Source organism: Trachurus trachurus (genome assembly GCF_905171665.1).
Source record: "Trachurus trachurus genome assembly, chromosome: 2".
Lineage (NCBI taxonomy): Eukaryota > Metazoa > Chordata > Actinopteri > Carangiformes > Carangidae > Trachurus > Trachurus trachurus.
Genome location: NC_139914.1, coordinates 4786927 through 4812421, shown reverse-complemented (window position 1 = coordinate 4812421; position 25495 = coordinate 4786927). Strand labels below are relative to the sequence as shown.

Sequence of the window (25495 nt, the reverse complement as noted above, 5' to 3'; positions counted from 1 at the left end):
TGTTTCAGGTGTATCTGGTTTATTTTCACCCTTCAGGCTCATTCAGACAAGTCGTACGAGTCTTTGATGTGGAGTTTTCAAAGCACTGGAGATTTTGCCGCTGACGTTGCATCTTTGCAGAAGTTAGTTTCTTGTAAAATGAATCTGCTTTCTCAAGTGTTGGCCCAGCTTTGATCACATCGTCCTTTTAGTTTTTGACTTCAGATTACATTTGTTGGGTGCATTTTCTTGTGCACGTACGTACCAGAGGGTGATCATGTAGTTGCAGTGTGTTTCTACCACTGACTCTGTGAGACCTAACTGCTGCTTTAAAGAGAAGAAGACGACGACGAAGCCTCTTCTCACCCTGTCACAGGAGGTTGTTCTGCCTTTAGGAGAAGTGCAGACTCGTCTTCAGCAAACAGAACTGAGCCCAGGCTTCCTTACAGAGCAAATTTGCCCACGCACTCATAATTTTGGGAAGCAAAGCATCTGCCTCTGCAGCGTCGTCGTCGTCCCCGGCTGTTTGTCAGCTAATAGTGAATGAAGCTGTGGCAAGTTGAGTGACATTTTGAGTGGCTGCTCTAGTGGGAAGGGAGGCATCTGTTGCCAAATACATGAGGGCCGAACACTAATTAACAGCTTGTCCTGTTTACACAGTTAGTTTGGTAGATGAGTGTCAGCGCCTCCTCCTCCTCCTCCTCATCCTCCTCCTCCTCCTCCCCCCATTGCCCCGGACCATCTTTGACTCTTTGCCGTCAGACACACACATCTCAATTACTTGTAATCATCAGACGTCTTGTTCTGACATGTTTGTATTAAAGAGTAATAGCTTCCTCTAATTTGATTGGACCACATCGTGTTTGAATTGGCCCCTTTGTAACAGTATCAGTGTGTGTCGGTCTGAGGATGTAATGAATAATATCAAATAATGCAAAACATTATACAACAGTTCATTACACATGTTTTTGACATTATTCCCTCAGTTTAAGCAGTGTTATTGTGCTATATACTGCTCTTATTAATGTTATTGTTTAATCACCCAGGATTACATAGACTCTCCAGGTATTTTGGGAACGGCCCACACTGACACCTCGGCCTCATAACATCCACTCTCACACTCCTGTGCTCTCCTACACACACACACACAGGACAAAATGAGATAACACACAGCAGCTACTGAAAGGGCCCTGTGTGAGCTGTAAAGCTGGGAAATGTGAAGCTGGAGCAGGATTTGAATACAGTAGGTTGTGAAATGCACACATTTTACAACGTTGAGCGATGTCGTCATGTGCATTGTGACGATAATGTAACGCTCTCATGCTCTGCACAATAAAGAATAATCGGAGTGCAGAGCCTGTCCAAAAACATTATATTAGTCCATTGGAAGTTATATAACACATAAATCATTGAACAGATGTATTATAATTATGAAATGAATTACAATCATTGCAGAGGTTTATAGAAAACTTCTCTCCGTGCCCTTTTCTGTTGTTTGGAGAAAAATGCAACGGCTCGTTTTTGTTCAATAATTGCATCCGTCTGGCGCCGGGCTCGTTCAGTCTGCACAACGCGTTCGTTGCTCTCGGTTTCTTTTCTCTTTTATTTGTGTGCATATATGTGAATGCAAACAATATGCGAGTTGCCTGGAGGGGAGGGAGGGAGCGAGCAAACTTCATCTCTTTGTCAAGTGGGAGAAAATGTCGCATTTCAGCCAACTCCCAGACAAACACACTTCAACCTTGTTTGTGAAAGGATTGCGACACAGTGTGTGCCATGCATACCGGTACCTGTCATCGTGTATTAACTTAAATGTCACAGTGCTGCTTCCTGCCTCGTTCCCTGTGAGGATATTTGCAATAGCTAATGCTGGTTTTGTTTAAAATGTGCACGCAGACACCTGAGTTTGCAGCCGTCGTGGCGAAATCCTGCTCTGAAACCATCTCAGTCAAATTTATATTTAATCTACCGGGGCGGATCTCATCTCCTCCGACTGACTGACCTTAATTTGCTTCTGTAGTACGAGCGTCGTGGTAAAAAAAAAAGGGAGGTCTGACCACAGCGGCTCCCGTGGGGGCTCGAGCACAGACCACAACTGTGCACTGAACCCCCCTCCCTCTTCTCCGCCTGTGCCGGTCACACCGAGGTCTGCTTCTTCCCCCAACTCCTCATTTTGAATTATATTATTAAGCCTTATTAATTTTTGATTGCGTCTTCTCAGTCCTTCTCCGTATCCTTGTTCGCACATTTGTTTTACAAGGCAGATGGCGGCGAGGGAAAGCAGCACTGCCAGCTTTGGGCACAGCACTTGACCTGCTCATCTCGCGGTTCCCATAGTAACTAGTCATCGCTGGGCAGTAAAGGAACCGAGGGGAAACAAAAACCCAGAGTGCTTGTCGAGTTGTGTTGTGCAACTGTGATGAATCTGTGCTACGCTGTGGTTTAAACTAGGCTTTATTGAACCTTGTCCTTGCACTTTGCCTCATTCAACACATCCAGTACTTAGTATTTACCTCAAGGTCTCCCTCTGCACCGAAGCTTTAGCGCTGTCCCTCGTTTGTCAGTCGCTTCGGATAAAAGCGACTTACAAGTGAGTGAATGTAATGTAATGTAAGATTTATTTCAGACCTTTTTGTTTCCGCCTCGGTGACTAAGTGGTTGCTAACTACCCCTGAACTCATTTGTCGTTTTAGTCCCTGAGAAAAGATCACCTACTTTTTTTTCTTTCCCTCGTCTCTTTCGGCCTTGTCCTGCTGTAAACTACATTAAAATGCATCATATTAAGGACCTTGAGATGCACACGGATACATAAAGCATGTATATACTGTATATTTATTTCTGTACACTTTGATGTGTGTTTTAACAGCTCACACCCCGGACAACAGCTTCCTGGGCTTCGTGGTGGAGCAGCACCTCAACGCCAGCGACATCCGGCACATAGACGACATCAAGAGACAGAACCAGTCGCTCGTCTACGGCAAGGTCGACAACTTCTGGAAGGTACAGCGATCCTGAACACACTCACACACCGTACAGCTTTTTTTTTCTAGTCATAAACAGACAACAGCGGTATCCATCCAGTCAGACTGAAACCCTTCTAGAGCACATAGATACAGACATGAAGATGAAAGTGACAGACTCCACGAGGCATGCCAGAGAAGGATAACCCATTTTTAGACCTCTGAGAGCGCTGCACTGAAACTCTTTGAACAACCTTGGGTGAAAACTTTCACACAAAACTTAATAATAGTCTGGTTTAGTAGCTCAAATTCAGCTTATCGCTTTCTCCGCTGAGTTTCTAATATATTCAAATGCATGCTCGCACTGCGGCACGGAGACCAGGGGATTACTGTATCCGAGACAAAAACGACTTAGAGACTTGGAGAGATTTGCACATTGTTTGGCACGCCGTGGATGGTTGGATTACTGCCCGCGCCTTGATGAGCTTTCAGCCGACACCATGTATGTTTCATAGCGGGCTGCTCCAGATCCAGCTGCCTCTCTCTTTTAGATGTCTGACAGAGTAACCGAGCGCAGTGATAATATAAAGGCTGCAGATGGGAATTGTTTTCATGTCACATGCCTGTAGAGTGAGCGCTTTCTAACACGAGCATGTGGAGGATTGGCTCGTGATCTAATTACTGTAACGTCCCATCATCAGCCAATCATGGTTTGTTTTTCTGCTGTTCTGTTTTATCTCAACCAACTCATTGGCTTTATGTCCAGAGATAACAGCTTGATGAGATTATTTGATAGATTATGTGGTTACCTTCTAAAGCATGTTATTCAACAGTATTGATTATGTAAACCTTTAATTATCTACTACTTAAAATGGAAGAAGCTGCTTTATCCTTTAACTTTTAGAAGACTCTTTCAACCACTCCACTCATGCATTACTTTTTAGTTTAGACTCCCTGCTAACTTCCTAACTAGCACCAACATGCACTTTGTTTTTATTTCTTAGAATAATCCAGAGTGTGCAACATGTGATAGGATTTATGTATGGTTGCAGAGCAGAGGGAGGCTGGGCTGCTATGGTTACCTGTGTGAATCTAGCTCCCGCGGGAAAGAAAACAGGCTTGTGTATGAAAAATAAACACTCATCCAAACATAGTGTTGAAGTGCCCTTCATCCAGACACTTCACTCCCATCTCGCACCAGCAGAACTGCCCACTGAGCTTGTAGCTGGCAGCTCTGAGCGTGAACTCAGCGACACACGGCGAGCCAGAACCAGGAAGTAGTGCAGTGTTTGAATAAATGCTCGTTGGAACTCAAGCTGGAAAACATTGACAGAGAGCATATCTAATCTAAAACCCTATTCATTAAACACGTTTACAGTTTGGATTTGAAGTCTCGGCCTGGATGTGGCTGCTGTGATGCAGTCAGAGCCGTGCTGTAGCCTACGTGCGCGGGGGTGGTGGTGTGGCGACGCTCAGTGTATCTTTGAAGGGGCCGACCGGGAAGCCCATCAACTCACAGCAAGCGGCATTAGCTGCTAATCAGACTCCCAGGCGTGTTCATTACCTCCTGCTTTTAATTAAAGGGCCATTTTGGGGCAGAGTGATAACGAGCTGCCTGCCTCACGCCGTCCCCCCTCCTCCTCCTCCTCCTCCTCCTCTTAAATCACGCTGTCCTTCGATCTCTTTCTCTGCTCTTGAGAGGTTTCATTTAAAAAAAAAAAAGATATACCCACTATTTGAAATAGAAAGCTTACCCACTGTGAGAAAATCGTTTCTTGCATGAAGGTTAAATTCACAATGGAATTACGTTCAGGTTATGAGATGAATTATCTGAGGACTCACCAAACTAACACTTGTGGAAGGTGCAGTCAGTCCTTTTTAATATGCAGCAATAGAGCTAAAAAAATGAAGTCATGTATGAAATCCTCCATCTGCTTTAAGCCACCATTATTATAATATATCCAATTTTATGTCTTGATCGTTCATCCAGTTTCTCTTTTAGCTGGAGTTAAAAGTAGACTAGATCAAACAAGAAATAAAGGGTCAATTAACAATAAATAATTCAAATTGAAATAATAGAGAATGAATAAATGCTGCCGCTCTGCTTCTCCTTTCATATCCTTTGTAAACATTTCCTTCAAACAGCCCCCTTCAGACTGGTGCGAGGTTTATACAACAGCCCAGCGGCAGTTTTCAAAATTTCACATGTAGGACTTTATGCTTCTTTTTTTTTCCCCCCTGATGGGCATCATAAAACAAATTAAAGATTAACCTTTGGTGAGATAAGAGAAGAAGGAAAAGATCATGGTCATTACAGATGTGAAATGGAAACAATATTTTCCACACGAGACACTGAAACTGGAAACACGTGAGGGAAAGCAGATGCATTCGATCCCCCCGAGGCAGCAGTGTTACAGCCAAGTGACGTCTCTCCATCGCTGCTTTTCATTCTGACAGGTTAATGTGGTTCAGCCAATTAATAGTCTCCGTGTGAAATTCAGCCTAATGAAAGACTCTCTCTGTCTGATCAATATGCAAATGAGCTCAGGTCACAGTTGTCCTACAGGTGTAGCTGACGTGAACCAGAGTGTGAAGCAGAGCACTGAGTTAGTAACAGAGTTTCTACATCATAAAAGTAATTAATTACCAGGAAAAGTAACTATTGTGTTACTTTTTTTTAATTTAATTTTTACTCAAATATGTCAAATTACTTAGACTTCTCTCCCTGACCCCCGTTTATCTGCAGTTTAACCAAGTTGCTCAGTATTCCTCCACACAGATATGTTCCTTTCTCATTCACAAACAAAGAAAAACACGCACTCTCCAAAAAACTTTCAGGAACAAAATGAAGAGGTGCACGGCCAAAAGTTGCACTTACTGTAAAGAAAAAGAAGAAAGGCACACTGAGGAAGACGTTGTCGAAACCGGTCTGTGTGTGTTAAGCGCCGACGCAGTTTGCAATAAAAAACAATGAGAAGGACACGAGTGCTGCTGGCCTTTCTCCTTTTTCTTTTTCTTTTCCTTTCTCATTCACACACATTCTTTTGTACATTTTTATAAACACCTGTGCAACTGAAAGTGAAACGGTAAAAAAAACCAAAAAGCATGACGCTCTCCAGATGCTTTGCAGCGTGTTTCACATTTTCATAATGACAACAAGACCATTTCATAAGGTTTTTGTTTGTTTTTTCTTCCTTTCTTCTTAAGCGTTGGTTGTGTAGCTGTTTATGGTCAAGTGGCCAAATTCCAAGCTAAAAACAAACAAAACAAAACAAAGTAATTAAATGTGTGAGTTTGGACTTGAACCATCACAGGAGACACTGTAGTTCACATGTTGCTGCAGCAGACAGACAGACAGACGGATAGAGAGAGACACATCCTGGGGATTAAAGAAAGCACTTATTTTGTCGTACTGTAGAGGAGGCAGCGCTGATGGTGAGAGACCCAAAATAAAAATGGCCTGACCACCTCTGAGCGAGCTGTTTCCATAGCAACCCAGTCGGAGGAGTAGGAACGCAGAGCTTTGTCGGCTACCTACCTGTCTTTTTCTCTCTCTATTGGTATTAAATAACTGGACGATCTCAACGTTTTATCAGCGGTAAAGACTTTAATCGAAGGAAACATCGCGGCTTTTTACCTTACACTCACTTCACAGACATGCTACATGTAGAGAAATGAGTCGACTCCCCTGTTTTGTTTTGCTTTGTTTTGTTTTTTTTCCCAGTGCGAGTTCAGAGCGTAAGAAAAAGCGTTTGATGAGGCTGAAGGGAGCGCGGAGTGCGGAGGAAGGTGAGAAACGAGTAGGACGTGCAGGGAGGGGAGAGCTGGAGGCCGTTGGAGGCAGATCAGAGGATGTGTTGAAGAAAGACAGATCAAGCCACTTTGACAGAAACACACACACACACACACACACACACACACACATAGAGAGAGAGAGCTGGCTGGCATATGCAGAGCAGGAAGGGCAACAGTCCCACACTCTCACCCTCGCGGCCTCATCAGTGTGTTTCATCCCCATCTCATGATGGATAACTGAGCTTAGTTGAACATTAAAAGGGATAGTTCACCCCAAATTAAAATCTCACTCATTATCTACTCACCCTCATGTCGACTAAAAGCTGTGAGAAGTTTCAGAGTCCTCCGTGCCTTCTCTGAGTTACGGGGCGGTCCGCGCAGCAGTATTTGTCCATATAATGCTAGGTTGTGAATGGTGCTCACTTTTCTTCGTCCAAAATACACACCAAAAAACATCCAAATACCTCCATAGTGCTCGTCTGTAATGTCCCTCTTGTATTGAAGCCCCGACATGAGTGATAATGAGTGAAATTTGAATTTTGGGTGGTGAACTATCCCTTTAAACCTTCTCTCGTTCCCCTGCGCTCGTCTGATCTGATGAAGCATTTAACCCGGTGTAGAAACTCACATTTGACATCTTGCGGATGGAGCTGGGTTGGAGTGGGGGGGGGGGTGTTATTGTGGTTATTAAATCAACTTCTTCTGTCACAGATGTTTTTATTGAATTAGACCCAAGACATTTCCAGAAGATTTGGCTTGTCCCCGCCTCACCTCGTACTGTAGCTCAGATCTGTAGTGTAAAATGTTCAGCTGTCCAATTACGTGTGGCTCATTACAGCTAGAAAAGGCTGAATGTTCTTCAGAGAAAATGAGAAACATTACAACTCTAAAGAGAAGCACAAGATGTCCTGCTTGAGCTCAATAAGCTGCTTGTTTAGACGCCGCCCTTTTCTGGCTGGACCGTGACCTCGCCTTCTCTCAAAATGATGCATTGTGCTTTTGATTTCATGAAATGAGAGGCAGATAAGGGTTTTTTCAAACATTAACCCAGTTACGGCCTCTGTGAATGATCATGGGTTTGTGTTTGTGTATAAATGATTCATCCAGATTTATGATGGGAAGGTAAGAGAGGAAATGGGAGGGCGCTCGCCTCGCTGGAGAGCCGTAATGAGATCATCACAGCCACAGACATGAATTAGAGAAGCTGCAGCAGGGCAGAGCCGACACTGCAGCCACTACTACAGGCTTTATTTAACTTATATAGATAATGAAGCATCACAAATACACCTGTTTGTTCACTGGATGCTTCACTAAGTCGCAGTTTAAATGTATGGAAGAAGGTGTGAGCAGCTTCTGCTTGCAGCCAGTGAAGCGTGTGACGTTACAGGTGTTTCACTGCTGCAGGACAGAGCGGAGTACTGTATCACACATGTCTTTATTTATTTTCCTGGTTTACTTCTCCTGCACTCAGCCTGTTACCCTCGGATGATTATGCATTTCACATGTGGGCAGCTGGGACCGAACCTGTCAGCAGTCGCGTTGCACCTCCTCCTCCGACTATCTCACCGTCACATCCACCACGCTTCTGGCCGGTGACCAAGCTGCAGTGGGTTATGGACTGTTATGTCTAATGGTGCGCGGCAAGGCAGCGGAGTAAATAACACCTCCTGACTGCAGTCTGAGCACTTCTGGATACTATTTTACCACCCGTGCTCCTCTGGGGGTTTCAAAGTGTCTGTCAAAGTGTCTGTGTCCATTGGGTTTTTACAGTTGCATGTACCAAGAAGCTAATTTATGTGTCATAGTCCAGGTGAAGGTTTATCTGTAGCATATTAATTGAAGTTAAGACAACTATGATTATATATCATTTCATCATATGGACATTGATTAATTCCCAATATGGCGGTGACGAACTCGACCACGAGGCCCCGATAGCTCTGATAGATGATTCATATCGCTAAAGTGCCCTTGTGCAAATCACCACGCTTCGAAATGACCCAATAGCGTTATCGCTGATGACTGACTCACCTTTATGGTGTCATTGCAAAGACGCGTGCATAATGGACTCTGCATGTACAGTAGGAGGACAAAGAAGTGAACCCTGTGCATGGTGACCTGTTATTAAATCCACTAGCACTGAGAATAAGACAAAATATTGCAATTTGCTTGGAGTCATTTTGTTTGTCGACATAATTTTCACATTTTATGACCAGTAAATGCTGCAACGTGGCTCTTTTTCTCAGCTGTGTGTGTGTGGCTTACTGTATGAAATGTAAATGATTTCTCCTCAGGAAGGAAGGAAGGATGAGGTGTATTTTTGTCCTGACTGACAAGCTTCCAGTTCGGGGCCCTGGAGTCTGTCAGATGGAAATAATTTCAGATGGGTAGACGATCTGAGAAGTGTTTGATGTTGAACGCAGTTTAAGGGTCGAGTAAGTCAAACTGAGTGCACCTGTCTACATGCTAATGAGGCAAAAGCTGCTCTCGCCTCTTGAAGTTACTGAGGTAGACTCAGAAACTATTTTATTTTATTTTATTTTATGACTTTTTTTCCAATTTAAGACCTGGAAACCATCACTGTTAAGTAAACGCTGAAGCTACAGGCAGCGGTAATGCGCTATTCAATTCATATGAAAGAAAGAAAGAAATACAAAGACAAGAGCGTTTCTCTCATGCACAGTGTCTCAGGTGGAAGGAGAAGTTGATAGTTTTCATCTGAAATGTGCAGTAAAGCGAGATGAATCTGCTCCGTCCCTGGTGCCTCGGCGCGGCTACCTGTCAGGATAAAGTGCTGAAACATCAGAATCTGCTCTCAGCCCTGAAGCGCCGTCCCTGTAGGAACATATAGAGAGGAGACGTTACAGAGAAAAGAGGAAATCTGCTGTACACTCACATATACTGTATGAAGGTGATTGATTCCCACTTCCATAGAGAATTCAAAAGGAAGAAGTGGCCTTGTACAAACAAACAGCTCACCTTGCCTCTATATTGACACATTATCTTTGGAGGAATAAAATAAAGTAATAATGATTAGAAAAGACTGAATATGCATTGTGGAAAAGGAAATACAGAGAGAAAAAGCAACTGGCACCGATCGGATCTGTAAACGGGGGAAAAAAACACACGATATCGGATACTGTCAGATCGGAGTCAGGCCCCGTTATATGTAGAAACAAATCAGATAGAAATCGAATTTCCGATGCATCTGCAGTCTAAAAAGACAGATTGGATATTCCCTGGCAATGCGAGTTGTACGTCATCAATAATGCGTCGAAGCAGGTGTAAATAAATGCAGATATCAGATATGGGTCACTTCAATAATTCATGTAAGCAGATGGACAAAAAAAATTGGATATAGGCAACAAATCGGAATCGGGCATCAAGGCCTGTAGAAGAAAACTTCCTCCTTACGCTTCATTGAAAGTCTTGGATCTAGAAGTCTTCGATGTTTTCTCTACAACTTCTAATTTGACAGAAGCTCATTTGCTATTATACAAACACTATCCCGTTCAGCAGCATGGACTGTGAGTAGCTGTGTATGTATCTTGGCCTTTTCCTCCCTTCATTTCTCCACTGTGTCTCTCACAGTAAGCTCTCTTCCCCTGATGCTCATCTCTCAGCCTCCTCCTCCTCCTCCTCCTCCTCCTCCTCCAGCAGAGAGCAGCTACAGCTTCTCCTGTTTCCTCTCACAACCAGGGTTTACAAATTCCCTCTGATTTACAAGGTCATAAAAAACTGGGCTCCTGCTCCGCCTCCTCCTCCTTCGCTCCTGCTTCAATCAACCTCTCCGGCTAAAGCAGTTATTTTATAACTCCCCCAAGTATGTGCTCCTGTGCTGCTGCAAGGCTGCCGCGATCCATCTCCTTCCCGTTTTCACGCAGCGTGTTGTACATTCTCGTACACGCATCCACTTAGACCGCACAGATGAATAAAGACGTAGTAGACGTTGTGCGAGGACACAAAAGGGGGGGAAGATGTCTTATAATGTTATCGGTCTTCTTCGCGCTCCACAGTCATAACTTCTTTGTGCTTCACAGTGTGCTGACAGCTGAGACAGGGTTATGAATAGAAGTTGACACAACGTCGTTACGAGACGGAAAAGCAGAGAGAAACCACGATTCGTCGAAAAACTAACCACAGGTCTCTTAACATGCTCCACATCTGTACAGTTTCCTTCATCTTCCAGCCTGTTTCTGTGTTGTTGTTGTTACTGTTTTTGTTGAGCATCGTCTTCCTTTATTCAGTCTGTGTGAGCCGAGTCCTGCCTCACTCCACAGAGCATCTGGCGAGCGATGTCCTCTGACCGTGAAGCTTTGTGTGGCGACTGCCTCGGAGGGTCGGGGCAGCCAACTGTATGCCACACACACACACACACACACATGCACTGAAGCGTTTACAATAAACACACATCCTTCTGCCTTCAGGAACGTGATGATGTCTTTCTTCACTTGTTCTTTGTTTTCTCTCTGTCACAGCTGCATCGTGTATTTACACTCCTGTGCAGTCTTCAGCTCTGATACATTCAGTCCATTCACAGATAAAAGATGTAAATTATTATAGTCTCTCTCTGTGGATTGAGCACTGTCACAGTATTAATGTAAAACATAGACCTGATATATAATCTCAGGGCTCCAAACTGCCCCTAAATGGAGGCATTTTGCCCCTAAAATTTGAGACAGTGCAAGTAAATGTATCATCTACTTGCTCATGTGAAACCAGTAAATGTGTGTGAGGATCATGAATGAAAAGAAAATGTGAATATTTGACTTGCAAGTCAGCGTGCGCCCCTACATTTTCTTCTTGTGCTCCTAAAATTTGAAGTTAGATGTTAGTCTGGAGCCCTATAAAAAAAACAAAACATGAAGATCTCACCTCGTACAATATCACTTTATAAATTCAGTTTTATGCTTTGTTGAATGTCAACAAACCGTTACCATCTAAGTGCAGCCTTTAATGGGACCTGAGCTGACATGAACTGATTTAGAAATGCAACAAAGATCTATTGAAAATGTCACAAATCATTGGAGTTACAGCATTTTTTTTCAGCTCTGAAGGGTAAAACATGTAGAAATAGCAGCGTGTTTCCTCCTTAGATACCTGCCGGTAACCTTCATTTATAAATCCCCCTCGTACATAAATCCTAGCTCAGCTCTCCTGAGTGAAAAGATTACAGGGTAGTGATTTCGCCTTCTAATTAGGACTTGATCACGCACTCTCACACACACACACACACACACACACACACACACACACACACACACACACACACACACACACACACACACACACACACACACACACACACACACACACACACACACACACACACACACACACACACACACACACACACACAGGCTGCTTTAGTTACAGTAGGTTGGCCTCAGGCATCAGATAGCCGGGCCTCCGGGGACCCTGACGAGCGGCTACCTGAAATTTAAGCCTCTAAAGCACTGAGGTAGACACACACATACATTCGCTCTCACAAACACACACACACACAGACACACACACACACACACACACAGACACACACTACCAGAGTGAGAGCTTGGACGTGCCCCTGAGGCAGAGCTGCTGGTGTGTAGGAGGCATGGGTAAACTTTACTGTGGTAATAATGAGGTTTTGCCGCCACATGAGGGTTGAATCTATCGGTAATCAATACATTTCTAGTGAGCATGACTTTGTGCTCACACTAAGTGCGCCTCTGAGGCATCCCATCATTATGGAGGAAATGACCAGCTCCCATGTACTGTACTGTACTCTGCCTCCCAGAAGGCCGCGGCTTTGAGAGCACTCAGCTCCTCTGTTCTCCGCTCTCCGCTTCCCACGTGGCTCCGTCTGTAGCAGGTGGAGAACAAAGTGAGAGCGACGGTTCAACAGTAGGAGACGACACGGGGGAATATTTTGTGTGCAGATTTTGGTCTCGGTTACGAAACTGTCATGTCCTCGTTTTTGGAAATCAAAGACCTGCTGTGACAGTCTCAGTGAGGGGACGATCAAAAGCCTTTTATTATTATGGAAGTAGTGTTTCTATCCAATCTGATTAACATGAATTATTATTTTTAAAATAAAGAAGAAGCTCAGTGAGCAGCTTGACAGGACAAAAAAAAAGATGCTCACCATCTCAGGTCACTGTCACTATTTCACTGTTTCTTTTACATCTTTTCTAATTCTGTTACACGTTAAATAATGCAATGAGAGAGGAAAATTAAACACATCTATTTGTTTAGGCAAATACGTTTTCTACAAGATCCACTCATGGTTTTCCTCCATGATCCTTCGTTTGAAGCACCGTTGACTTAATTGATAAGGCCAGAAGTGGTAAATTCACCATAATTGATGCAGCAGAGCTCCAGATGTCCTGACTTTTCTGTAAAGCACGAGACATCAAACAGGAGTCGTTGTAATCGCGATGTGTGATGTGTAAAATTAGTGTCGTGTCCCTCTAAATCTCTTTCACTTTTGACTTTGTGCAGCGTCCCCTGTGTGATGAAAGTGCTCTGGTTCATGACTGGTGGTTGTATAAAGGAAGCAGGTTTCACTGGAAAATCCTCTGAATAGTTTATAGTGCGTTTGATCTGGGGCATCACAGATCAGGTGGACTTTAACAACAATAGCAGGCTGTTGTGTGCACCGATGCTCTTCACACAGGGATATTTTTAGCCGAGCCTGTCGCTGTGGCCAGATGGTCGGACAGGTAGCATGAACAAAAGTTCACCAGGCTGCATAACAAAGTAATGATACTGATCCGCTCGCTAAAAAAAAAATGTAATTATGCAGGAGAGTGTTTTGTTTTTTTCAGGATTACACCGGCTTAACCTGAAAAAAGTCAAATGTTTTTAATGCATTGATTTTAAAATTTCAGTTTGTCACGGAGAGAGCAAAAAAAACTGACTGTGCCTGTTTTCTTCTTTTTCTTCTTCTTGTTGTTTCTTCCAGGACAAGAAGAAATACCTGGACATCATCCACAGCTACATGGAGGTCCACGGCACCGTGCACGGCACCAGCACCGTGCACCTGCCCAGCTACGTCAAGAACCACGGGATACTGAGCGGCCGAGACCTGCAGTTCCTCCTCCGAGAGACCAAGGTCAGTCTTCCCCCCACACACACACACACAGACACACACAGACACACACACACACACAAAGACATGGCTGTGAATCGTCTCATGAACAAAAAAAAGAGTGACTCTGCAGCGAGATAATAAGTGTGAGAGGATGTTGTTATTAGAAGACTGTGGAAGCCAAAAACCAACGCCTACGCTCGTCTCTTGGACATTTCTTTTTAAATGAAGACCGAGAAAGTGCGGTGGAAACTCCAGCTAACCTGCAGAGAACTGAGGACACAGTGTTGGTTTATTTCACAAACTCTGGCCTCTTTTTTTTTCTTTCTTCAATGTGCCGCGACCTTAAAAGCTGCTCTGAACATTCCTGTAGCTGCAGTCAGTCAGTGTGAGGCGTTCGTTTTGAATGGCCGTCTATGAATGAAGCGAAACAACAGGATTGCTCAGACATTCAGGTTTATATTTAATGGAAACACCTGAAAGCACGTTTCAATGCATCAGTATATCTGATATGATCTTATTCAGATGTCTTGCTGCGACTAGAGGTCCTCTCCTCTCTCCTCAGAGAGCCTTCAGTCGAGTGGCTGTATTTTCTCTTCCTCTCACTACTCCGGCCTCTCTCTCTCTCTCTCTCTGTCACAAAGACGAGGCCTCGGCTTCTGAGCCCACCGTCGCCTCCAGTGGCGGCGGTGACGTACGAACACGTGTCGGCACCAGAACACACTTCATGTGTTCACACTTCATGTGTTCACACAGTGTGCGCCGAGCTGTTGAACACAGCTGTGCTTTGTTTCGTTGCAGCAGCAGCAGTCATAGTAGTGGAGTTGGCACAAACTGCAGACAGACGGGTCAGGGAAGCTCTGATTGATCCCTCTAGTAACCAATCACCTTCAATGCATTGACACTGAAGCACTGGGCTGTGCAGTGTAGTGCAGTGTGTTAGTGTGTAGTGTGTAGTCTTGCCTCTCGTCTTGCTCAGTGTACCAGCACGTGCCAAGACACCAAATCAAAACAACGTGTCTGCCAGTGTCTCCGGCTGAGGCGTCACACATCCCTGGAAATGCCAGAAGTGATCGGTATCAGCTGATCGGTGTTAGTATTTCAACACGCTGCTCTGACGTCACTGCAGTTCAGCTGGGTGCACACTCAGTGAAGCATGTGTGCAGTTTTTTTTAACAGTGGAAGATTCCTCATAGTCTTTTAAACACTGGCTGTACTGATAAGCTATTGGCAAATTATCATCATCACTTTGTCTTATCACTTCGATACACTGCATTCATTCGTTTGCAGCTGTAATAGTTCACATGCCATAAACAGTACATGCCAGCTGACTAAATAAGCTGACACTAGTTCCATTAGGTTGGATGAAAAAACTTAAAGGGATAGTTCACCCAAAATTCAAATTTCTTCTTCTGGGAGAAGTTTCAGAGTCCTCCGTGCCTTCTCTGAGTTACAGCGGGGCTCCGTGCAGCACTGCATGTCCATATGACGGTTGCCAACGGAGCTCAATTTTCTTCGTCCAAAAAGACACACCAAAAAACATCCAAATACCTCCATAGTGCTCGTCTGTAATGTCTCTCTTGTATTGAAGCCCCGACATGAGAAATTGTTCAGAAAAAAATTGCGCGATTTGCACTGACACTGGCAGAGCAGTTAACTGAGACACTGGGAGCTTACGCTAAAAACAAGCTTAAAACAAGCTTAAAATATAGACTTATTTAATTTTTTCGGAACAATTTCTCATGTTCGGGCTTCAATACAAGAGGGACATTACAGACGAGCACTATGGAGGTATTTGGATGTTTTTTGGTGTGTCTTTTTGGACGTAGAAAATTGAAATTTGAATTTTGGGTGAACTATCCCTTTAAACGTCCTAAAAGCTCTGTGATAAATGTTTAGTTTGTATCTTGATCTTTAGTTTTTGGGAAGTCGCTCCTCCTCGGTGGAGGAATCCGTAGCTCCACGGGCCAAGTCTCAGTCATGAAGCCGTGATTGGACGATCACAGCTGGCAGTGAATTAAATTAAATTACAGGACCTGCAGTACTTTTCTTTCAGCCGCATGCAGAGGAAACAATGATTCTTATTGTTTTGGAGCTTCCTCGCTGCAACGGAGACATGGAATTAAAATGACACGGTGATCATCAGACACCTGACAGCGACAGCGCCGGCGTCTGTCTGCTGAAGGTGAAAACTGTCATTATAAGTGCTGCTGGCAGTGAAAGATGGAGTCTTGTCTGTGTGCTCTGGCTCCAGAGTCTTTTTCAAAAGGAGCGAAGAGGATGGAGGAGGATGGAGCTTCGATTTGTGGATCCTCTGAAACCAGATGCTTTCCCATCAGAGCAGGAAGGAGAGAGAGGGAGAGAGAGAGAGAGAGAGAGAGAGAGACATCAGACAGGAGCTGGGGCGGAGGAAGAAATCCATACATCATGATTCAGGCAGCTGTAGAAAAAGAAAAAGGATAACGATCTTAAACCCCCTTTTGTATCAAAAAAAAAGATCCTGAGCGTTGCTTCGGCCGCAGCGAGGCTTCAGTACCTCACCGGCAAATCCAGCTCTGTTCTGTCCAGAAACTAAAAACCAAGAACCCAGAGACGAGACGGAGAGAGAAAATCAAAGGTGTATTCAGCGATGAAGCAGATCATTACAGCGGCTCAGAGCCTAAAAGGAAGCAGCACTCACTCACTCAAACGTAAACTTCCACATCTTGTCAATGTCATCATTACACGTGGTTGTGCACGGAGACAGCGGCCCCATTAAAACCCACAAAAGCCCACACGCTTGACTTGAAGCTGTGTGGTTGTTGAAGAGCTCACTGGACAGACAGGGAGGTGTGGCGCTGCTTAAACAACACGTTTTGTTACCTACACATGTCCAGAGCTAATTGGCCTCGTGGGCTTTAAACCGTCGACGGCGTGCTGTAAAAACACAGCAGTGAAGACTAAAAACATGTTGCTGCCGACGTCTGACATGAGTTTTCCTCTGGAGAAGTCTCTGACATCAGGCGGCGGGGAAGTAACTTTGACTTTTCTTTGAGGAGTTCAAGTTCACTTTTATTTATATAGCACAGTTAAAAAGACCTGTGACAGTCGTCCAAAGTGCTTCACAGAGCAGAGACAGAAACAAAAAACAACGCATGTACAAGAAACCAGAAGACATGCATACCGTCACACATTCTCACACACAAATGTATGTACATGTACATACGTACGTACATATACAAACATATGCGCATTACAGCTACAGTAGTCATAAACAGCAGTGCACTAATAGATATTTTAAACAAAACTAGCCAGGATTAGAAGTCCTTGTGGAACCGAAGGCCAAGGAGAAAAGGTGTGTTTTTATAAAGCGCACTTAAAATCTCGACCTGGATCTGTATTTTAAACTCGGCTCCTGTCGTCGTCCTGCACAGCTGCTAAGAACCGGATCTATATTTACACCACAGACACAGGCGCTGATCAATAAGCAGCAGCAGCAGCAGCAGCAGCGTCTCCTCTTATGAGCTGCTCGTCCTTGACGCCGGCGGCTCTCGGCCTCACGCATGAATATGTGAAATACCTTTTTAATGTGGACTGATCAGGAGCTTTCACCTAAAGGACCAAGATTCCTATTGATTCCTGCTTTAAATCCATCAGAGACTCGGTGGTGGGCAGCGGCCGTTAATTTCTCCCTCTGAGTCCTTCAGTGTCTCCTCTCTTCTCTCCTCTCCCCCCTCCTCCTCCTCCTATAAATAGTGGTCAACTGTTTCTCAGCAGAGGGACACACACACACAGACACACACAGAGGAAGACGTGTGCTCTGCTGCCACCTGCTGGCAGACGTCTGTTGTTGTAAAAGAGACGAATTCACAGCCACACACACTCTTCATGGTACATCACTGTGTGTGTGTGTGTGTGTGTGTGTGTGTGTGTGTGTGTGTGTGTGTGTGTGTGTGTGTGTGTGTGTGTGTGTGTGTGTGTGTGTGTTAAAGACACATTGTTCAGCCTGTTCTGGTCTGCTGCTATGGAGACACACACACACACACGCACACACACAGACTGACCATTGTCGCCGACTAACTCTCTCCCACTCCCTCGACTAAATTAGACACAGATTGTGTGTCGCCTCCCTCCTTCATCGTGTTATTAGAGTCTCCTCCGCTTCTTTATATGTTCACTAGTTAAATGAAATCAGATGGGTTTGACTCTGTTGAAGTGCACGTTACAGACTTTTAAATCTCTCTGAACAAGTTTCTGTAATTTCACTGTCATCCTCTCTCCATGCAACTTCACTAGTTTGAGTTAATTTACTTGTTTTTCCAAATAATTAGTCTCCTGTCTGACTCAGTTAAATGTTAATATGTATCCTGCACTGGTTAATGACTCTTATTTGTTCTCAGTGCAAGAACTGCAAAGAAGCATGTTTTAAAGGGATTATTTAATGGATGAGAAAAGCTGCATGATCATTTTACCTTTTCAGAGTCAGAGGTTTTGGTAGCAAGTGGACATGTGTTTAAAAAAGTTGTTTTAATTGAATCCAGTCAGCATCTTTCAGCTTGTTTTCATGCTAAAGTACTGTAGTTAGTTGTTATTCTAACGGTCGGAGGACAAGGAGTCACAGCAGGGTCTTCACACCCTCCCTGTGTAATATAGGAGAAGTGCTGCCTCTGCTGTGTGAGCTGTTAATAACACGGGAGGGGGCTTTTGTTTCAACTGCTGCCGTCAGCAAACACACTAAACTTTTCACCCTCCGATGTCGCCTGTGTCACCAGACGGCTCCTTCCTGCTGGACTCAGATCAGTGAAATGAGTCTGACGCTTTTGGCAGCCGGTGACGAGGGGGTCAGAGTGAAGGCCACTGAAGTTTAAATGTGTCTTTTTATTTAAAGGGATAGTTCACCCAAAATTGAAATTTCACTCACTCATTATCTACTCACCCTCATGTCGACTAAGGGCTGGGAGAAGTTTCAGAGTCCTCCGTGGCTTCTCTGAGTTACAGGGGGTCTCGGCGTAGCAGTGCATGTCCACATAACGGTTGCAAATAGATACCAACTGTCTTCGTAACAAAAAGACACCCCAAAAAACATCCAAATACCTCCATGCTGCTCGTATGTAATGTCCGTCTTGTATTGAAGCGCCGAAATGCGAAATTGTCCCGAAAAAAAATTGAATAAGTCTATATTTTGAAATAAGTATATTTCAAGCTTGTTGGACATTACATACGAGCAGCATAGAGGTATTTGGATGTTTTTTTGGGGTGTCTTTTTGTTACGAAGACAGTTGGTATCCATTTGCAACCGTTATATGGACATGCACTGCTACGCCGAGACCCCCTGTAACTCAGAGAAGCCACGGAGGACTCTGAAACTTCTCCCAGCCCTTAGTCCACATGAGGGCGAGTAGATAATGGGCGAGTGAAATTTAAATTTTGGGTGAACTGTCCCTTGAAAAAGCAGCATGTGACGGCTGGTTGATGAGCTCATGGTGGATGTTTTGTCTCTTTTGCTGCAGCTGTTCGTGGGTCTGTCCTTCCCCTACGAGGGCCCCGCCCCCCTGGAGGCCATCGCCAACGGCTGCGCCTTCCTCAACCCCAAGTTCAACCCTCCCAAGAGCAGCAAGAACACAGACTTCTTCAAGGGCAAACCCACTCTGAGAGAGGTGAGAAAGGCTTGAGTTTTACTTCCTTCTTCTGCTCACTTCACTTCCTTCTTTTGCTCATGTTGAGACTTTTAAACCACATGTTTCTTTGTTTGACGTCCACAGCTGACGTCGCAGCACCCGTACGCCGAGGTGTACATCGGTCAGCCCCACGTGTGGACGGTGGACATCGAGAACTCTGCGGAAGTGGAGAGAGCCATCCGCTCCATCCTCAGCCAGAAGGTAAAAAAAAAATCACGACTCAGACACACATACAGGAGCATTTAGACACTTTCATTGATCACCAATTTGAATTTCTAATTGGATTTCCTCATTTTAGGCAGTTTTCAAAATACACTGCAAACAAATGTATGGTTGCTTTAATAAAAAAAAAGTTTGGGGATTTCCCCCCCCCCCTCAAGAACAATAATCTGTAAAATTAAATGTTAAACACACAGTTATAGGTTTAATAGTAGATTCAGAGCATCTGTTAAATTTAACTTTCCCCTGTGCTGTATCCACATGGTAACAGTACATTTTAACAGAGGGATTTGGACAATACTGACATTAACTTCTGATTTAAGAAGTTAATGTCAGTATTGTCCAAATCACTCTGTTAAAATTTACTATAACCATGTGGTTTTCAGAGGCTGAAGCTGTTTTATGCTTCCTTTTTAAATGTTTTGTCTTCATAAAGCACATTGAGTTGCCTTGCCTTAATTTCACTCCTTAGATGTTTTTCTTGGCATTCTCAAGATTTAATAATGTAATGCACATTAAAACAATACAGGTCTTATCTTAGAGAAAAAAAAACATAAACCCAACTGTTAATAGTTTGACTTAGTAACTTGTGGTTGTTTTTTGTGTCATGTGCATTGTAATTTTGATGCAGCACCACCACTATCTGGAGGTTGTGACCTCATTTGGGCTCAATGCACAGCTCCACTACTTCCTGAACTTAATACTGCTCCTTTTGTTTCCTGTCTTACATTAATGGACATAGCAGTTTGTCTGGTAATGTATGACAGGAAACAAAAGCAGCATTAAGTTCAGGAAGTTGTGGAGCTGTGCATTGAGCTCAATTGGTGCTCAATGAGGTCACAACCTCCAGAAGGTGGCGCTGCACAGGTGTCTGCACTCTGTCCTTTAAATTGTAATTCACCGTGCTTCACCGAGGGAGCCATGGCCCTACATCTTTGACTTCAGAGCCAGTGTTGTTGGTAAGTAAGACACAAGACCTTCACACAAACATCTTTATTTACTTTCTGGCAAACACAAACTCAGCTCATCCATCTTGGTTGGCAACTGTCACTCTGAAACAACACAAAGACACATAAGCCTGTGAATATTCTCATTTGTCTAGGTCATAGTTATCAAGGAAATTTAAATCCAAATGGTGAAATGTCTGCCTAGACAAATAACCAAGTCCAGTTGCATTTGATTTAAATTTCCTTGAGAAAAACACATAAGTAAAACTTGTTACATTCAGTCTTGTTCAACAAACACTCACCTTGACTTTCTATGTTCTTTCTTCTAGATGCTGCCTGGGACAAAAGAAGACAAAGACTCAATGTTACTTTTAGCCTTGATCCCATTTCTTGTTTGTGCTTAGGGCCAACAATGGAGTCTAGACATCTTGTAGACCAGGTATTTCCACAAAGGGCCATGTGGATGCTGGTTTTTGTCTCAACTGATACCAACTAGCATCCACATGGCCCTTTGTGGAAATGCCTGGTCTACAAGATGTCTGACTTACCAAGTGAAGCACATGCAGACTCCATTGTTGGCCCTAAGCACAAACAAGAAATGGGATCAAGGCTTAAAAAAAAAAAAAGTGAAGTAAAAGTTGTTTGAAGATGAAATAAACAATACAATACCTGAAGTGCTCTGCTCCTCCTGGCTCCGTCTCTTTGGCAAAGTCGTGTTGGCTAAGTCGCATACCCTTTGCAATCCCTGACGCTTCCGCTGACGCTCCAGTGCAGAATGACTATTTGTAGGACTCTGCTCCTCTGGTCGCTGCAGCTGATCGTCAGGATGGGAGTGCAGACACCTGTGCTCGGCCAATGGAGATGCAGCTCTGCCTTCCTGGAGGGTGTGACCTCGTTTGGCACCAAATTGAAGTCACCTGTGTGAACAAGCACAACATATATATATATTAAATTCAGTAGGAAAAAACAATAAATGACAGTATTAAACAAGATTAATACATCACATCTAGTAAGGAATGATAAAACAGGATAAAATTAAACATTAAAATGACAATCAATGTGTTAAAACTAACAAAACTCATAAATAAAATATAGTAAATGGTCTGTATTTATATGTAAGAGCTGCTCACCTGCTGCTGTGTCCACTCCCAACAACTGGTCCAGTCTGTGGAGACTCGTGCTTTTTGATCCATGGAGAGCTGCTGCACCAGGCTCCAGCTTGGCTTGCACTCCTCCTGATACACACACAGATACACACAGACACACACATATACACAAAGGGAAAAAGCAGCAAGTGAGTTTGTGCAGCAGCAACAAAGATTTCAGTTGTTCTGAGGGTTTGAAGTTTTCCCTTTGAAAATCAGAGTGTGGAGGTCGACAATGCTCCAAAGACTGCAGCTAATGTTACACCAGACTGAGCTGTGTGTGTGTGTGTGTGTGTGTGTGTGTGTGTGTGTGTGTGTGTGTGAGTGTGTGTGTGACGTACGTACACACACAGAAACGAGCTCAATCTGGCTGTGTTCAGTGTTTTGTTGGTTGTGTGACCGAGTGTGTTTTGTGTTTTGTGTCTGATCAGATTGAGCCCTACCTGCCTTACGAGTTCACCTGCGAGGGGATGCTGCAGAGAGTCAACGCCTTCATCGAGAACCAGGTACCGCCGCCTCATCATCATTATACAGTAGTCGTCATGGTGACAAGTCAGACTGTTAGCAACCACAGAGATGAGATGAGATGAAATTAGATTAGATTACCGTGGTGCTGTGGAGCAGGTTGAACACGTGTCTGCAGAGATCAATAACTCAATAACACATTGATGATCTGTCTGAATCATTCTCTGCAAAGCTTCTTGAATAAAATGTTGCATTTTTATTTTATTTTATTTTATTAACGGCTTCAGTTTGTAGTTTTATACGGTGCAGACAGCAACAACATCGCATAAACATGTCAAACAAACACCAGTAATGAATATTAAGACATCAAAACTTCACAACACCTATCCACCTTTTTCCGAACATCAAAAACGTAACCCGGTTTTGCTCTTCTGGTGGAATTTTATGTTTACGTTTCCATGGTTTCGGTAGTCGCGGTAAATGCATGGATTTTTTTTTTTTTTCCCTCAATGAAAATCTGTAAAATGCATGGATCATCATCACACCAGCTTTTAACAATGATGGATATCACACAATTTGACATCCGTGTTAAAAGCCAGCGTTAATAGATACATGCGTTTACCCACCGCAACTATGACGACTGAAAACCATGGAAACGTAAACGTACAATAACCCTAACCCGTTCGGAAACTTGTGGATATTAAAATTCAGTCTTTACAAGATAAGTTAAGTGTTTCAGTGACTCTTTTCTCCTAATGTTTTGAGGTTTAAACTTTGTTGGTAACAGAACAATTATTTATTCCAAGTTGCCTTCATGAATTAAATGATTTAATCTCAAAGGTTTCCCCAGAATGATTTTAGTTTGACTGACCTGAAGAAGAGTTGAGCTGTTCTTTGTGTGTTTTTAACCCTCTGTTGATGTCGTCGTTGTCAGGACTTCTGCCACGGTCAGGTGATGTGGCCTCCTCTCAGCGCTCTGCAGGTGAAGCTGGCCGAGCCCGGTCGCTCCTGTAAGCAGGTGTGTCAGGAGGAGCAGCTCATCTGTGAACCGTCGTTCTTCCAGCACCTCAACAAGGACAGAGACCTGGCCAGGTGGGACACACACACACGGAGACACACACACACACACACACATATATATACAGCTCTGGAAAAAATGAAGAGACCACTTCAAAATTATCAGTTCCTCTGGTTTTACTATTCATAGGTATGTGTTTGCGTAAAATGAACACTTTTGTTTCATTCTATAACCTACTGACAAAATGTCTCCCAAATTGGAAATAAAAATATTGTCATTTAGAGCATTTATTTGCAGAAAATGGCAACAACTCTGGTGTTTTCAGACCTTGTATAATGCAAAGAAAACAAATTCATATTCATTTTAAAACACAACACTACTAAATTTAGGAAGGAGGAATTCAAAATTGGTGGAATAATCACAATTTTTAATCGCAGCAGCGTTTTAAAAAAAATTTATTTATCTTTCTTCCTCATTAAATATGATTTGGTTCAGGTGATCAGCTAAGTAGAGCGAGGTGTGCTTGTGTTGGAGTTCAATAGACACTGGAATCGATGGCCGCCATACATGTAGAGATAAGGCTGATTTATTAAGAACATTTTGGAGTGGTCTCTTTATTTTTTCCAGAGCTGTATATATAAATCACATGTATTTACAGTAGAGGTGCTATTATTTTAGAGTTTGTGAGCTGCAGTTTCGCTGTGCTGCCACCAGAGGGCTCCGTTTACCTGATAAAATGGGCGGAGGCTCATCATCATCATCCAGCTGTGTGAGAGTGTGTGTGTTGATCTGGTCCCTCAGGTTCGGCGTGGACTGCCAGACGGTGGAGTCGAGCGCCGACACGGTGGTCCCGGCCTACAGCGACACCCGCCGCCACTGCATCTTCCAGTCCGACCTGCTGCTGTTCAGCTGCGCCGGCGCCCACCAGTCGCTGCATCGCATCTGCCCCTGCCGCGACTACATGAAGGGCCAGGTGGCGCTGTGCAAGGACTGTCTATAGCAGCCACACGCAGAGCGGCAGCGGCGGCGAGGACACACAAACACCTGGACGAGGCTGAGGGCATCTGGATAAGAGAAGTCAGAGCAGCTTATTAAAAAAAAAAGACAGAAAGACGGACACTCACCAGACTGTTGGTTCTTCATATTTATTGTTTCCCTCGGCTGCTGCAACACGAAGGAGCGGTGGACTGCACATCTGGCTTCCTGTCTGAGTGACCAGCAGGTTGACCAGCAGAGACTCAAGCCCCGCCCCCTTCTTGATCGATCAATTGATTAATTGATTGATTGATTGACAGCTCGCCCTCGCCCCCCTCCCTTCCCCCTGTTCAAATCTGAAACTGTTTATTCTTTAGGTAGATTTACACTGGACTGGCACAACTGAAGGCCCAAACCCCCCCTCTACCACATACACACACACACACACACACATACATGCAAATATATATACAGCTCTGGAAAAAAATAGAGACCACTTTCACAAATATTTCTTGACTGATAGTCATTATTTTCTTTTCTTTTTTAAATACCAACACAAACGCAACTCATTCTAGATTATAAAAGATTATAAAAACCACTGCTGGGATTAAACATTGACATTATCCCACCCATAAAAACTCTTCCTGAGTTAAAATATTCTTGCTGTGTTGTCAAGGAATAAATATGAACATGTTTTCTTTGCATTATTATTATTCAAGGTCTGAAAAGACTTGATATTTTTTGTTATATAGACTAGTTTAGTCATTTTCAGCCAATAAAAGCTCTAAATGACAATATTTTTATTTCAGTTTTGGGAGAAATGTTGTCGGTAGTTGATTAAAACAAACATTTTTTTAATTTAATTTTACTCAAACACATACCTATAAATAGTAAAACCAGAAAAAACTGATCACTCTACTTAGCTGATCACCTGAACCAAATCATATTTAATGAGGAAGAAAGATTATAAATAAATTTTAAAAAACACTGTTTGGGATTATTCCACCAATTTTGATTTCTAAACTCTTCCTAAGTTTAAAAAGTAGTGTTATGTTGTTTTAAAATGAATATGAATTTGTTTTCTTTGCATTATACAAGGTCTGAAAACACCAGAATCGTTGCCATTTTCTGCAAATAAATGCTCTAAATGACAATATTTTTATTTCCAATTTGGGAGACATTTTGTCAGTAGGTTATAGAATGAAACAAAAGTGTTCATTTTACTCAAACGCATACCTACGAATAGTAAAACCGGAGGAACTGATC

The 25495-nt window shown here is 43.4% G+C and overlaps 1 protein-coding gene across 2 annotated transcripts in view; it reads left to right on the top strand.

Moving 5' to 3' along the window:
• mgat5 (alpha-1,6-mannosylglycoprotein 6-beta-N-acetylglucosaminyltransferase) overlaps positions 1-25019 on the top strand; it is a 78428-nt gene extending 53409 nt beyond the window's left edge. For both annotated transcript variants that reach the window (XM_083986318.1, XM_083986317.1), the window contains exons 12-18: positions 2846-2979; positions 13678-13827; positions 19293-19439; positions 19545-19661; positions 22203-22277; positions 23171-23328; positions 24056-25019. In XM_083986318.1, coding sequence (XP_083842444.1) covers positions 2846-2979; positions 13678-13827; positions 19293-19439; positions 19545-19661; positions 22203-22277; positions 23171-23328; positions 24056-24254 — 980 coding nt within the window. In that variant the 3' untranslated portion in view covers positions 24255-25019. The remainder of the gene's footprint in view (positions 1-2845; positions 2980-13677; positions 13828-19292; positions 19440-19544; positions 19662-22202; positions 22278-23170; positions 23329-24055) is intronic.
• Positions 25020-25495: the final 476 nt, after the last annotated feature.